This window comes from Panulirus ornatus, chromosome 57 (assembly GCF_036320965.1).
Source record: "Panulirus ornatus isolate Po-2019 chromosome 57, ASM3632096v1, whole genome shotgun sequence".
Classification (NCBI taxonomy): Eukaryota; Metazoa; Arthropoda; class Malacostraca; order Decapoda; family Palinuridae; genus Panulirus; species Panulirus ornatus.
The window spans coordinates 30710845-30726495 of NC_092280.1; the positions used below are offsets into that span (position 1 = coordinate 30710845).

Genomic DNA, 15651 nt, shown 5'->3' on the forward strand with positions numbered 1-15651 from the left:
CCATTTCAAAACACCCTCTTCTGCTCTCTCAACCATGCTCTTTTTATTTCCACACATCTCTCTTACCCTTACGTTACTTACTCGATCAAACCACCTCACACCACACATTGTCCTCAAACATCTCATTTCCAGCACATCCACCCTCCTGCGCACAACTCTCTCCATAGCCCACGCCTCGCAACCATACAACATTGTTGGAACCACTATTCCTTCAAACATACCCATTTTTGCTTTCCGAGATAATGTTCTCGACTTCCACACATTCTTCAAGGCTCCCAGGATTTTCGCCCCCTCCCCCACCCTATGATCCACTTCCGCTTCCATGGTTCCATCCGCTGCCAGATCCACTCCCAGATATCTAAAACACTTTACTTCCACCAGTTTTTCTCCATTCAAACTTACCTCCCAATTGACTTGACCCTCAACCCTACTGTGCCTAATAACCTTGCTCTTATTCACATTTACTCTTAACTTTCTTCTTCCACACACTTTCCCAAACTCAGTCACCAGCTTCTGCAGTTTCTCACATGAATCAGCCACCAGCGCTGTATCATCAGCGAACAACAACTGACTCACTTCCCAAGCTCTCTCATCCCCAACAGACTTCATACTTGCCCCTCTTTCCAGGACTCTTGCATTTACCTCCCTAACAACCCCATCCATAAACAAATTAAACAACCATGGAGACATCACACACCCCTGCCGCAAACCTACATTCACTGAGAACCAATCACTTTCCTCTCTTCCTACACGTACACATGCCTTACATCCTCGATAAAAACTTTTCACTGCTTCTAACAACTTTCCTCCCACACCATATATTCTTAATACCTTCCACAGAGCATCTCTATCAACTCTATCATATGCCTTCTCCAGATCCATAAATGCTACATACAAATCCATTTGCTTTTCTAAGTATTTCTCACATACATTCTTCAAAGCAAACACCTGATCCACACATCCTCTACCACTTCTGAAACCACACTGCTCTTCCCCAATCTGATGCTCTGTACATGCCTTCACCCTCTCAATCAATACCCTCCCATATAATTTACCAGGAATACTCAACAAACTTATACCTCTGTAATTTGAGCACTCACTCTTATCCCCTTTGCCTTTGTACAATGGCACTATGCACGCATTCCGCCAATCCTCAGGCACCTCACCATGAGTCATACATACATTAAATGACCTTACCAACCAGTCAACAATACAGTCACCCCCTTTTTTAATAAATTCCACTGCAATACCATCCAAACCTGCTGCCTTGCCGGCTTTCATCTTCCGCAAAGCTTTCACTACCTCTTCTCTGTTTACCAAATCATTTTCCCTAACCCTCTCACTTTGCACACCACCTCGACCAAAACACCCTATATCTGCCACTCTATCATCAAACACATTCAACAAACCTTCAAAATACTCACTCCATCTCCTTCTCACATCACCACTACTTGTTATCACCTCCCCATTTGCGCCCTTCACTGAAGTTCCCATTTGCTCCCTTGTCTTACGCACTTTATTTACCTCCTTCCAGAACATCTTTTTATTCTCCCTAAAATTTAATGATACTCTCTCACCCCAACTCTCATTTGCCCTTTTTTTCACCTCTTGCACCTTTCTCTTGACCTCCTGTCTCTTTCTTTTATACATCTCCCACTCAATTGCATTTTTTCCCTGCAAAAATCGTCCAAATGCCTCTCTCTTCTCTTTCACTGATACTCTTACTTCTTCATCCCACCACTCACTACCCTTTCTAATCAACCCACCTCCCACTCTTCTCATGCCACAAGCATCTTTTGCGCAATCCATCACTGATTCCCTAAATACAACCCATTCCTCCCCCACTCCCCTTACTTCCATTGTTCTCACCTTTTTCCATTCTGTACTCAGTCTCTCCTGGTACTTCCTCACACAGGTCTCCTTCTCAAGCTCACTTACTCTCACCATGTATGTATATATATATATACATACATGTCCACATGCATACCTATACATCTCAACATATACATATATATACACACACAGACACATACATATATACATCTGTACATAATTCACACTGTCTGCCCTTATTCATTTCCATCGCCACATTCTCTCCATGTGACCAAACCATTTCAAAACACCCTCTTCTGCTCTCTCAAACTCACTCTTTTTATTACCACACATCTCTCTTACCCTTTCATTACTCACTCGATCAAACCACCTCACACCACATATTGTCCTTAAACATCTCATTTCCAACCCATCCACCCTCCACTCAACCCTATCTATAGCCCACGCCTTGCAACCATATAACGTTGTTGGAACCACTGTTCCTTCAAACATACCCATTTTTGCTTTCCGAGATAATGTTCTCGCCTTCCACACATTTTTCAAAGCTCCCAGAACTTTCGCCCCCTCCCCCACCCTGTGACTCACTTCCGCTTCCATGGTTCCATCCGCTACCAAATCCACTCCCAGATATCTAAAACACTTCACTTCCTCCAGTTTTTCTCCATTCAAACTTACCTCCCAATTGACTTGTCCCTCAACCATACTGTACCTAATAACCTTGCTCTTATTCACATTTACTCTCACCTTTTTTCTTTCACACACTTTACCAAACTCAGTCACCAGCTTCTGCAGTTTCTTACCTGAATCAGTCACCAGCGCTGTATCATCAGCAAACAACAACTGGCTCACTTCCTAAACTCTCTCATCAACAACAGACTGCATACTTTCCCCTCTCTCCAAAACTCTTGCTTTCACCTCCCAAACAACCCCATCCATAAACATGTTTTTTATTATACTTCGCCGCTTTCTCCCATCCTATCGAGGTAATGCAAGGAAACAGATGAAAGAATGGCCCAACACACCTACCTACACATGTATATACATAAACGCCCCCACATGCACATATACATACCTATACATTTCATTGTATTCGTACATATACATACACAGACACATACATATATACACATGTACATCTTCATACTTGCTGCCTTCATACATTCCTGTTGCCACCCTTGGGTCATCTCCCAGCGGCACAATTTGTAAAATTGTTTTGATTGATTTACTTGTGAACATTGTGCCTTGAAGAGTAAGTGAAAGGCACATCTGGATCTGAGTAAATATGGGAGTATATCTATCTAGGGGAATTAGGCATCCCTACAGGATTAGGATTGAGGACCTTAGTTCTGCAAAAAGAATTTCCAGAAAAGGTTCATGGTTACATGCATTGTATCTACCCCATTTAGGAGGGTGTAAAGTTAAGGATGATGTTATAAATAGATGTCTGAAAGTATTTGGAACATGAAATGACTGCATATCAATTTTATCCATGCTGTTTGGATGCTTTATCTGTAGGCTGTGTTTTTCCTTTGTTTACAGGATTCCTAGTTAGATTGCTTTTGGAGCCTCACTCCAAAGCATTGGCCATTTTAAACCAATAGAAACTTAGTTGTTGAAGACCTATGTGGAAATGGCCCACTGTTTGCTAAAATATTCTGCACATTTCTTAGTGGAATAGATGCTTTATTTTTGTGCTTCATATCTATCATATTACAATAAGTATGAATTAAGAATTTTAAGTGGGTAGGCAGGGGAAGGACAGTGACAATAGGTAAAAAGTAAGCATCATATTGAAATGTCTCATCATTCTCCACTGATTTTAAGTGAATTTATATTTTACAGGTCATTGATTTTGAGCGTGATTTTGAGGAGCTGAAATTGGGTGAAAAGACAGAAAAAGACATTTCCTATCGAAGGATTTTAGGGTTAAAGAAGGACCTCACAGGACCAGAAATTTCTTCTGGTTTACTGCCAGATGTAGCAGACTCTGATGGAGAGACTACTGATGGTAAGTAGCAAATTGTTCCTTATGTTAACCTCATTATCATATTTCATGGTTTTAAAGTAAGTCGTTTATTATGTGAACTGGACAGTCTTAGCAGTTGTTGGTGGACAGATAAGAGCATCATTGATAAAAAAAATCAAAAGTATTGAAGAAAATGATTGTTAAAATACCTTATGTGCTCTAATTCAGTTTACTTGGGCTTTAATGTAAGGATACAAGTGCAGAGGCCTGTAGCAAGAACAGAGGTAAAATGGGTGATAATGAGGTGGAAGGTATCTTATTTAATGCAGTACCAGGAGAACTAAGAAATCTTCATTGAAAGAAGACTAGACTAAGAGATGAAGACAAAAGTCGAGCCTAGAATAAATAATTATGTTAGGGAAGTAGCAACCAAGAAAAACAGCACTAAACAGCAAACAACATATGAGCGAAGTGGAAGTTGGGGAAACAGCATCTCGCAAACAAGTTGCTCAGTAAGCACTAGGCCGTACACCTGCCATCATGGCAATTCTTGTTATGGGTATGCAACGATAGGTTGTTACTATCTCACCACTGGAAGGTAGTCTGTGCATTAACTTCAGCTCTGTACCATGACCATATCAACTTGTTTGCGAAATGTCTATCTTTCTTTTTTTTTTCACATGCAAATTTCTGCATCACCAAGACTTTTAAGTTAATTCTCTTTGTACCATGAATATCATCCTTGTCTACTGCTCTTACATTTGACCTTTCCAAACTTACAAATACTATTTTGGTTTCACTCTGATGTATCAGGGATAGGACGCATTCGAATACCAGAGCTTTCCGTTATTGTGATGGCTATGTATACTGTGCCCGATCCAGCCCATTGCATTGGGAAAAGAGTGGTGATAATAGTTTGACTCATCTGTCAAGTTCAGGTTTCCCCACTACTCCCCATTTACTAATCTTTACTCCCAAATATTTTAACTCGTCGACATCTACCACTTAATGAAACTAATCATACTTTCTTATCTACTATCCCTGTGAAAAGCTAGCTAGTATCATACCTTTATTTACATCCACTCCTTGCATCCTTTTCCTACTGACATCATTTTAAAACAGCTCACCATATTCTACCCTGCTATCATCTATGTACAAAAACTGTGGCCAATACCATAATTTCTCCATGATTAAATATTACACCACTATCACACAAAGTTGATATACCCTCATATTTATCTCATATCTCTCACTCATATGACTTCATACTGTCACACATGCATTCCTTCCCTTATGAAAGCTCTTAACATCATTCAGGAATTTTCTTGGCTCATCATATATTGTTAGAACATCTCAGATTGCTTTCATGTTGCTTTTCTCTAAATCCATTTACAATTTGTACACCTTTTTCTCCAAACTTTTTTGATCATGTCTGTTAGCAAATATCTCATCTACACATCATCTTCCTCAAACCCACTTTGATCACCATCAAGGGTTTCAGTAATCCTTTAACATTAATACTAACTGTCATACCATACACCTGCTATGGTATTCACCATCATACAATATATTCACCTTGCTGTTTACACTAAAGAAGACATATTTCACTGTAATTATTACCTCCACTTTTACTCCCCTTTCCTTTATTGTTGTGGAGCAGTTACGGCAATTGTTCATTCATTATGAACCTGATCGTCTTTTCCGTGCTTCCATGCATTCTTTCCAGATTCATTCATGCAGTTTCACATCCACCATATTGCACACTATATTCCTCAAACTTTTGCATCATAAAACCTTTATCTTTCTTATATTTGCTCTTAATTCTAATCTTGTTATGCTGATAGACACATGTTTTTACCATCATTTCCAGTCATTTATTTTTGTAATACTTTTTTAATCTCTTAATTCTTCATCTTTTGTTGTAAGCTTTCTTCCAGACTTGTCTTCTATACTCTAACTCCATGCACATAATTCTTACACTTTAATTTACATCCTCCACAAATATTTATTGTTCCAACATTTGACTTTTGTAATAAATTCTCAGAGATGTCGAGCTCATACAAGAACTGAAGGAGAAAGGAGATCGCATCACCATTGGTCGAGTTAGGGGGGAATCTCCATCATCGAAAAAGGAAAGGAAGAAAGCTGTAAAAGATGCACAGGCAGAGAAAAGAAAAACAAAAGTAAAAAAACACATCAAGAAGAGAGCTGAGAAGGAAAAGAGAAAGAACCATTAAAGTAAGAAAATTTTGTCTTGATATTGTTTTAGCATCCAGCTTGTTGATGAAGTTAATGTGTGTAGGAATATTTATCCATGAAGAAAGGAGGAAATGGGGTTGAACTGAGGATTAGAGATTCTATCTAATATATAAGATATGGATGTTTGAATTAGATGGGCATTGTGAAATTTATGCTTGTGGAAGCAATAGATTCATGTCCTGTATTATGCTAGACAAGTATGACTGTCGGCTGTAATCTAAGGAGAGTATGAGAAAGATGATCGACAAACAAAAGCTTAACACATATTTAGTATGGCAGAGTAAGGGGATATATATTTGATGAGGCTGTTGAATGGTGTGGTATCAAAGTGAGATGGTTCAGCAGTCACCATAAACTGCATAGTAAAAGAGGGTAGAAGGTAAAAGAAATCTTTTAGTAACTTTATAAAAAGGAAAAAAGCTTACCATACTGGTCTGTCCTTCAGATATAAGAAAAATTTAAAGCAATATTTTCTGGGAGATGTATCAAAGAAAGAGGTAGGAGGTCAAGAGAAAGGTGTAAGAGGTGAAAAAGAGGATAAATGGGAGTTGGGGGGGGGGGATAAAAAGATGTTTTGGAAGGAGGTAAATAAAGTGTGTAGATGAGAACAAATGGGAACTTCAGTGAAGGGTGCCAATGGGGAGGTAATAACGAGTAGTGATAAAGTGAGTAGACGGAGTGAGTATTTTGAAGGTTTGTTGAATGTGTTTGATGATAAGAGTAGCAGATATAGGGTGTTTTGGTCGAGGTGGTGTGCGAAGTGGGAGGGTCAGGGATAATGGTTTGGTAAAAAGAGAAGAGGTAGTGAAAGCTTTGCGGAAGATGAAAGCCAGCAGATGGCAGGTTTGGATTGTATTGCAGTGGAATTTATTAAAAAAGGGGGTGACCGTGTTGTTGACTGGTTGGTGAGAATATTCAATGTATGTATGGTTCATGGTGAAGTGCCTGGGGATTGGTGGAATGCATGCACAGTGCCTTTGTATAAAGGCAAAGGGGATAAAGGTGAGTGTTCAAATTACAGAGGTAGAAGTTTGTTGAGTATTCCTGGGAAATTATATGGGAGGGTATTGATTGAGAGGGTGAAGGTATGTACAGAGCATCAGATTGGGGAAGAGCAGTGTGGTTTCAGAAGTGGTAGAGGATGTGTGGATCAGGTATTTGCTTTGAAAAATGTATGAGAAATACTTAGAAAAGCAAATGGATTTGTATGTAGCATTTATGGATCTGGAGAAGGCATATGATAGAGTTGAAAGAGATGCTTTGTGGAAGGTATTAAGAGTGGAAGGTAAGTTGCTAGAAGCAGTGAAAGTTTTTATTGAGGATGTAAGGCATGTGCATGAGTAGGAAGAGAGGAAAGTGATTGGTTCCCAGTGAATGTTGATTTGCGGCAGGGGTGGGTGATGTCTTCATGGTTGTTTAATTTGTTTATGGATGGGGTTGTTAGGGAGGTGAATGCAAGAATTTTGGAGAGAGGAGCAAGTATGCAGTCTGTTGTGAATGAGAGGGCTTGGAAAGTGAGTCAGTTGTTTGCCGATGATACAGTGCTGGTGGCTGATTTGGGTGAGAAACTGCAGAAGTTGGGGACTGAGTTTGGTAAAGTGTATGAAAGAAGAAAGCTGAGAGTAAATGTGAATAAGAGCAAGGTTATTAGGTACAGTGGGTTTGAGGGACAAGTCAGTTGGGAGGTAAGTTTGAATGGAGAAAAACTGGAGGAAGTGAATTGCTTTAGATATCTGGGAGTGGATTTGGCAGCGGATGGAACCATGGAAGCGGAAGTAAGTCACAGGGTGGGGGGAGGGGGTGAAGTTCTGGGAGCATTGAAGAATGTGTGGAAGGTGAGAACGTTATCTTGGAGAGCAAAAATGGGTATGTTCGGAGGAATAGTGGTTCCAACAATGTTATATGGTTGCGAGGCATGGGCTATAGGTAGGGTTGTGCAGAGGAGGGTGGATGTGTTGGAAATGAGATGTTTGAGGACAGTATGTGGTTTGATCTAGTAAGTAATGAAAGAGTAAGAGAGATGTGTGGTAATGAAAAGAGTGTGGTTGAGAGAGCAGGGTGTATTGAAATGGTTTGGTCACATGAAGAGAAGGAGTGAAGAAAGATTGACAAAGAGGATATATGTGGCAGAGGTGGAGGGAACGAGAAGTGGGAGACCAAATTGGAGGTGTAAGGGTGGAGTGAAAAAGATTTTGAGCGATTGGGGCCTGAACATACAGGAGGGTGAAAGGTGTGCAAGGGATAGAATGAATTGGAATGATGTGGTTTACCGAGGTAGCTGTTGGCAACTCAAGGATAGAACATTGTGATAACTGTTTCTTTCCTTACACCTTGAAGCTTTGGATCTAACTTCTCATGTCTTTTCCAATAACTATGACACGGTACATTTTAATAGATAGGTTTTTCTCTTCCTCCCAAATTCTGACATCTTTTATGTAACCTATAGGAATTGATGCAAGTTGTGGATCTAAAGAAAAAAAATAATGCTTTATCTATCTATGTCTGATGCCCATTCCCACAGGGAACTTTCTTAAGGGGATGGCCACAGCAACAGAGTCTCCACATGGGTGCTGCTTCTTGGCTTTTAGTACTAAAGCCTTACCGTTAATAGGCCAGTGGCAGAGGGCAACTCTAGCAATTCTGCTCTTTTAATTTTGTTTCTGTATAATTGACATAATTAATTTTGTTATGCTTTGCATAACTAAGTAGCTAAAGTTGTTACTTAGCAGGCAGTCAGTAACCAGGGAGGTACATTATCAAGTACTACCTACCTGAGTATTGGGAGGGTTAGTGATGGCTGCGTAGTGAACCAGCACTTCATTGGCTGTCAAATTGTACTCCTCTGATGCAAGTAGCTGTCTTTTCTTTCTGCCTCACCCACTCTTGGACTACTGGCATTTTGTCCACAAACATACAATCTCCCATCATCATACTGGACAACATTTTACTTGCACAGCTCATTTTTCATTATTAAAGATTTTCCTGCTGTGAGCACTATGTGCTAGCCCTGCCTTTTGGCAAAATGGTTGGAGCAGTAGATAGAAATAGTAGGTAGGAACATTTAGGCTGGAACATCAGATAGAAATAGTAAGAATTAGTTAGGAGCCTTTGCAAACACTGTCTTAAGAGTTGCCCTCTACTGTTCACATGTTAAGGGTAAGGCACTAAAGGCTAAGAAGTAGCAATGTAGTTCACTAGTTATGCAGAATATAATGCCTTGACCACCCCCTGAGGGAGTCCCAGGTGGGAACAGGCATTATAGATATAGATAATAAGGAGGAATATTAGGCAGGAGCATTACGTAGACATAGTCAGTAGGAACATTAGGTATGAACCGCTGCAAACACTGTGCTGGAGTTGCCTCTTGCCAGTGGCCTGTAAAGGCTAAGATGCCACACTGGACTTCACTAGTTATGGACCCCATTGCCTTGGCCACCCCCTTGAGGGAGCTCCAGATGGGAGTGGGCATCAGAGATGAAGGTAAATAGATAGATAAATTAACTATTTAATAACAGAAAGACATGAACAGGTATCTGGTATTAAGGTTTCGTTAGTCATCGAGGTTATACATGTAATCCTGTAAATAGATGACCGAATTCTTTTCATATAGGTAAAATTAGCAGACACAGTGCAGACTGAAAATAAAAGCAGCAGGTCAGCCTGGTTTTTGTTTTAACTTCTAATTTGCATCGGAAAAAACAAATTTGAAAGCCTAGAAATACTTGTAAAACAAAAGCACTGGTATTAAAACTTGCATTGTTGCAAGTTGAATTAATGTGGACATAATGAAAAAATTATTCCATTTATCATTTATAGTTCTTGCATCAAATATAAGGAGAGAATGCAGAATCTTTACATTTATCAACACTTTATTACACTTAGCAGATAAAAAAAAAAAGGGACAGAAATCAGATGAAAAGAATGAAGATGAAGTCTGAGGATTTCATTAAAGCCAGGTACATCATACCTACACCAAGCACCAGTGACATCATGCAAGCTTACAATTCTGTGATGAATGATGAAAGCAAGCATTTGCATATCGGCATAACTAAGCAAATTTTTTTTTCAAACATTTGTGTTCAAAACTTCCCGTTTGACAAATAATACTTCAAACATGAATATTGCACTAAGTTTTGAGCATTGTCATTTTATGGCATTTCTTGTTTCAAAGTGCAGCTTTTGCTTCTTTGAAACTGCAACTGTTTACATATAATGTAAATGACAAATTCATATTATAAATGAAAAATGTAAAGGTGAATATCTATTAAGAGCTGAAACAATATAACCATGTCATTAATAAGCTTCAGTTACTTTCCACTGTACCATTGCTATTTCCACTTCCATTATCATTATCCTCATTTTTGGAACGAAACTTGAACAGTCGAGCAGCATGGGTATTAAATGATGAAGATCTAGCTGGGGCTGTTCCGCGCTCCTTTCGTAATGGCCGAAGTGAGTAGGTGCGTACAGGGGGTGTTCTCTCCTTTACCTAGTAAATTAACAGATATTTATGTTACTTATCACTTGGTATTGGGCTGGTTGACTTTGATAACATGCAGAAAAACAACCATGAAACATGAAAAAGTTAAAGCTTACCAATTCAGACACATCCTATGTGACACTATGGCACCATATGGTGGTCTGTGACAACATTCACACCAGGTCATGGTGTGTACATTCCGTAACCTTTAAATTGAAATGATAATGTGAAGGGTCTGTTGGAGAATTCCAGCATCACTTCAAAAAAGATGTGGCCAAAGAAAAGGATCATACCAAGAGAAATGGAAATTACCTTTCTTTCCCAGAGAAGTGCTTTCATGAGCAAGTTGGACCAACTGGTCTGTTACCTGCTTTTGAGTCTTATTAATAAATCTCATTAATTCCTTATTGTGTTACCTTCATTCTAGCTTCCAGTAACTCCTTCCCACGTTCAGACATGATTATCTTCTCCCGAGCACTCCGTAATTCGTGATCAAGTTTTAATCTCTCACTCTCTAGTTTTTTTAAACGCTTCTCTGCCTCTGAAAATGAAAAAGACATTTTATTACAATATCACTTGAATAAACTACAATAATGTATTGTATATAAGTGACAAGAAGTACTGCATGAATCAAATCTTCATATGAAGATAACTCACCAAAGGAAAAATCTTGATTGGTTTAAATTTATTGGTACTTATGTCCCTGCAATTATATATAACTTTAATATATTTCTTAATAATAACATATGAAAACTGTACAGAAAAACTAAAAACAAAAAAGTTTCTCCAAAAAAGTCACGCACTGTCAATGGACTGAACCAGGGCATGTGATATGTCTGAGGTAAACCATGGAAAGGCTTGGTGCATTACACATGACAGCTAGACTGATTGTGAATGAATGTGGCTTCCTTTGTTTGTTTTCCTGATGCAGAGGGCGGCAATGCTATTTCCTGTGGGGTGGAGTGGTGCCGAGAATGGAAGAAGGCAAGCAAGTATGAATATGTACATGGGTATATACATATATGGCTGTGTATGTGTATGATGATATGTTTTTTTTTTTTCGTACTATTCGCCATTTCCCGCATTAGCCGAGGTAGCGTTAAGAACAGAGGACTGGGCCTTAGAGGGAATATCCTCATCTGGACCCCTTTTCTGTTCCTTCTTTTGGATAATCAAAAAAAAAATGAGGGGAGGATTTCCAACCACCCGCTCCCTCCCCTTTTAGTCGCCTTCTACGACACGCAGGGAATACGTGGGAAGTATTCTTTCTCTCCTATCCCCAGGGATAAAATGATAAAATGATGATATGTATACGTATATATATGTATGTGTATGAGCGTGTATGTATACGAGTGGAAGGGTCTTTCTAGCCTGATGCGGGAAATGGCAATCAAGTATAATACTGTTTTCCTGACGCTACCTTGCTGATGCAGGGGGTGGTGATGCTGTTTCCTGTATGGCAGGGTGGCACCGAGAATGGATGATGGCAAGCATGTATGAATATGTACGTGTGTATATATGTATATATGTATTTATATGTTTGTGTATATGTATATGTACGTTTACGTGCGATTATGTATTTAAGAGTGGATAGGTCTTTCTTCGTCTGTTTTCTGGTGCTACATCACTGACGCAGGAAATGGCGATCAAGTATAATACTAGTAATAATAATAATAACTGTTACCTTGGAGGCTCCAGTCATTGACAGAAGTTCACATCAAGGCTAGGCTTTAACAAAAATATAGAGAGGTTAGTGAAAGGGGAAAAAAGATACAAGAAAGTATTTATGAATTTTGCAGGAAGTGAGAAACCTGTCTTTTAAAATCTGCTGTCAGTTATTTGGAAAGACATGACAGGGTAGAGTTCCAAAGCTTTGAGGGAGCAGTATTGCATCCATTTAAAAGGGGACCTAGCAAGACTCTTAAGACTGATATGATACATGGTTGACAGAATTCAACCAAAATAAGTATAAAGTAATGAGTATGGAGCAGAATGAAAGAAGGTCTCAATATGATTACTGTCTAACAGGAAATAACCTTCAGGATTGTATGTGAGAGGGCCTTAAGAATTAACAATGTCTCTAACCTGTTGGAGTCCAATATCAGGTGAATAGTAAAGGAAAACTTATCTGTTGGCAAATATTACAATAGCTTTCATGTATATTGATAAGGAAATGGTTAGCAAACTGTACATATCCTACTTAAGGCCAAAACTGGAATACATGTATACTTTTCAAGTTTGCCTAAAGAAGCACAAAGAGATAAGAGGGCAACAAAGATGGTACCAGAACTGAGAGATGCATTACAGGGATAGGCTAGAAGCCTAAAACATGCTCATCATAGAAGAGAGAAGAGTGAGGGGTGACCTGATCACAACAATTCAAGTTTTTAAACTAGATCAATGATGACAACAGTGAATAGGTCTTCACTAGTGGGGGCAGGATAACAGCAGAAGGACATACCATGAAGTTAAGTAAGAATTAAGAGAGATGTACAGAAGTTTTTTACAGCTCAAGTGATGGATAAATGAAGTAAATGAAAAGATGTGTTATGTGTGAACAGCATACAAAAGTGTAATATAAACTGAATGGTAGAAAAGAATGCTCAAGAGATGGGGCTAATGAGAGTAAAACCCCCTCCCCGAACTGTAAAAACAGGTTATTACATATAGCATTGACAGCTAACTTTACTGATGAATGAATCAATCTTTGCATCAAAGGAGTATAATAATTCTTTACCTCTCAGCTGACTGTCTTTCTCTTCTTGTTGCCGTTCAAAAGCTTGTCGTTTCTTTGTTTCTTCCTCCAACATTCTTCTCTGTTCTGCCTGCAAACGCTCCAGTTCCTCCCTTCTCTCCCATTCTTCACTTAGCACTCTTGCTTGTAAGTTTCTAGGGGAAAAAAAATTCTTAAAAGTTCTGTACTGTATGTATATAAATAATTATGAATGGGATCAATGGTTTGGTAACTTAAAGAATTTAGCAAGTTAAAAACCACCCTCGTCAAATACTTTAGGGAATAACTTTCAGAAAGCCTAAACTTTCTGTACTTTATTTATTGTACACCTGGACTATTTCTTAATTATCTGTGGTGGAGGTATGATTACAAGTGATAAGCCTGTCTGCAGATAATATGCTGTTGTTTGCTGAGAATAAAGAGGAGTTGCAGATGGTTGTAAGTGTTTTATGATGTGTCTAAGTGTAGACAACTGAAAGTATATGCAAGTAAAAGTACAAGAATGGTGTTTGAAAGGAATCATAGTGAGAGTATAGATTTTGCAAAGCCCTACAGAATGTGTTAAAGATATGGAGGGCGAAAAACTGTATGGGGTGACAGAAGTTAAGTATTTGGTGGCTATCTTGGGTAAGTGTAGTGATATGGAAGGATAAGGGACATAACAGTATGGGATAGAAGTCATTCACTCAATTAATAAAATAATCAAGGGTAGAGGTGTAAGTATGGAAAAGAATATAAGATTAAGGGACAGCATAATCCTCCCAACTCTAACCTATGAAGCCATAACATGGGCATGGGATGAGTCATAGAAATCAAGAATCCAGGCTGTGGAAATGAGCTATCTGAAAGGAGCATGTGGTGTGACCAGATGGAATAAAAAAAATGGAATGAGGGGATGTATGAGAGATTTGGTAAGGCAGGCAATGCAAGGGAATGAATTGTGGAGTGGTAGAGTGGCTAAAATGTAGTACTTTAAGGTGGTTTGGCATGTGGAGAAAATGCAGCTGGGGAGTTTACAAGGAAAGTGCATGAGAGTACAATGAAAGAGTTTGGTGTGACAGGAAGACTACCTATGACATGGGGAAAGACAGTGGAAGAGTAATGAAGAGAAGGGGAATGGGGTAAGAAAAGTGGAATGGTGTATGCAAGAGAGGAATGTAAGGAACGGGATAAGTGGAGACTCTTATGCCATGGCCACACACTTGCTGGGAGTTCCCCGAGGGAACAGATGTCTGAGATATAGATAGTCGTGGCAATTAAACTGCAGTACTGAAATATTATTTCACTTATCAAAAACACCTAAACAAACTTCTTAAAAGAGTTGCATGTTTGTGTGACTATATTATGATTCAATCATGGTGGAGATATCATGTTTGGCAGTATGGTATAGTCTTAAAGGTCAGATGACATGATTTGTCACATCAGTTACACCATGACACCATGATATCAAGAGTGGAGGGATGCAACTTTTGCTTATTGTCCATTAACTAACCATGAGTAGCAAGAAGGTCTCCTAAGAAGAAAAGGCCTGTAATCTTGCCTGGAAGAAAGATTTTGATTAGATTTGGACAAGAAAAAAGTCTCTTAGTACCTCTACAAATGATTCATCCACTCCACTCTTAAAGTCTGCCTCACCTGCCTGGTCTTACACCTCAAAAACATTTATAAAAATGCTGGAAACCACACAAAACAGCTTTCAGAACAATTACTGGCTACTTAGCAACCACAAACACAATACATTCACAATGAAACAAAGATCCCCCAATACAATCCCACCTGAAATTGCTCAGCACTCGACTCTGCATCAAAACTAGATCCTTTCCAATCAAACCAATCCATAATCAACCTTCAATCCCCAAGTAAAAATAAAAAGTTTCCCCAACCTCACACTTCAGCAACCTCTACTTACAGATCCCCATCCCCAACAAATATATCACTAACAAACACATACATACTGAAATAATACAACAAACTACTATACAACCACCCCTCTAACTCAGTCTTAAACTCCATCCCGCCAAACATACTCCCATTTAAAGCCACACTCCCCAAACAAACATGAATCACACTTTCACATCTATTTTGTTGATATCATCCATTCCTATAATCTATAAAAACTGTTTCAACATATCTCAAGACCCTTCATGTCCATAATGCAACTAACACGGACAACAAAAACTTACTACTCAGTTGCCTTGCACTCTCCCCACATAGATATACCTACAACATCACTACATTTTATGACCTATGGTCCTGTCTGGTGAATGGCCTTTTTCACTAGTGCTGCAGGACCTTCATATAGACAGGAGGAACTACTGGGGTAGGAAGTAAGCAGTAAGTATACATACAGATTTGCTACCTCGCAAACGTGGGAGACAG

General features: G+C 39.0%; 2 protein-coding genes across 7 annotated transcripts in view; one reads left to right on the plus strand and one right to left on the minus strand.

The window, feature by feature from the left end:
* The window catches only part of RIOK1 (RIO kinase 1), a 73541-nt gene that overhangs the window by 52511 nt on the left and 5379 nt on the right, over positions 1 to 15651 (plus strand). For 2 of the 5 annotated variants that reach the window (XM_071695038.1, XM_071695042.1), the window contains 2 exons: positions 3676 to 3841; positions 5846 to 6049. In XM_071695038.1, coding sequence (XP_071551139.1) covers positions 3676 to 3841; positions 5846 to 6036 — 357 coding nt within the window. In that variant the 3' untranslated portion in view covers positions 6037 to 6049. Of the gene's footprint in view, positions 1 to 3675; positions 3842 to 5845; positions 6050 to 9940; positions 9992 to 15651 lie in introns of those variants that run through there. The other 3 variants (XM_071695039.1, XM_071695041.1, XM_071695040.1) reach the window with 3 other exon arrangements.
* Positions 9916 to 15651, minus strand: part of LOC139766406 (switch-associated protein 70-like) — a 42394-nt gene continuing 36658 nt past the window's right edge. For both annotated transcript variants that reach the window (XM_071695037.1, XM_071695036.1), the window contains 3 exons: positions 13276 to 13427; positions 10955 to 11079; positions 9916 to 10547 (listed from right to left, as the gene is read on the minus strand). In XM_071695037.1, coding sequence (XP_071551138.1) covers positions 10362 to 10547; positions 10955 to 11079; positions 13276 to 13427 — 463 coding nt within the window. In that variant the 3' untranslated portion in view covers positions 9916 to 10361. The remainder of the gene's footprint in view (positions 10548 to 10954; positions 11080 to 13275; positions 13428 to 15651) is intronic.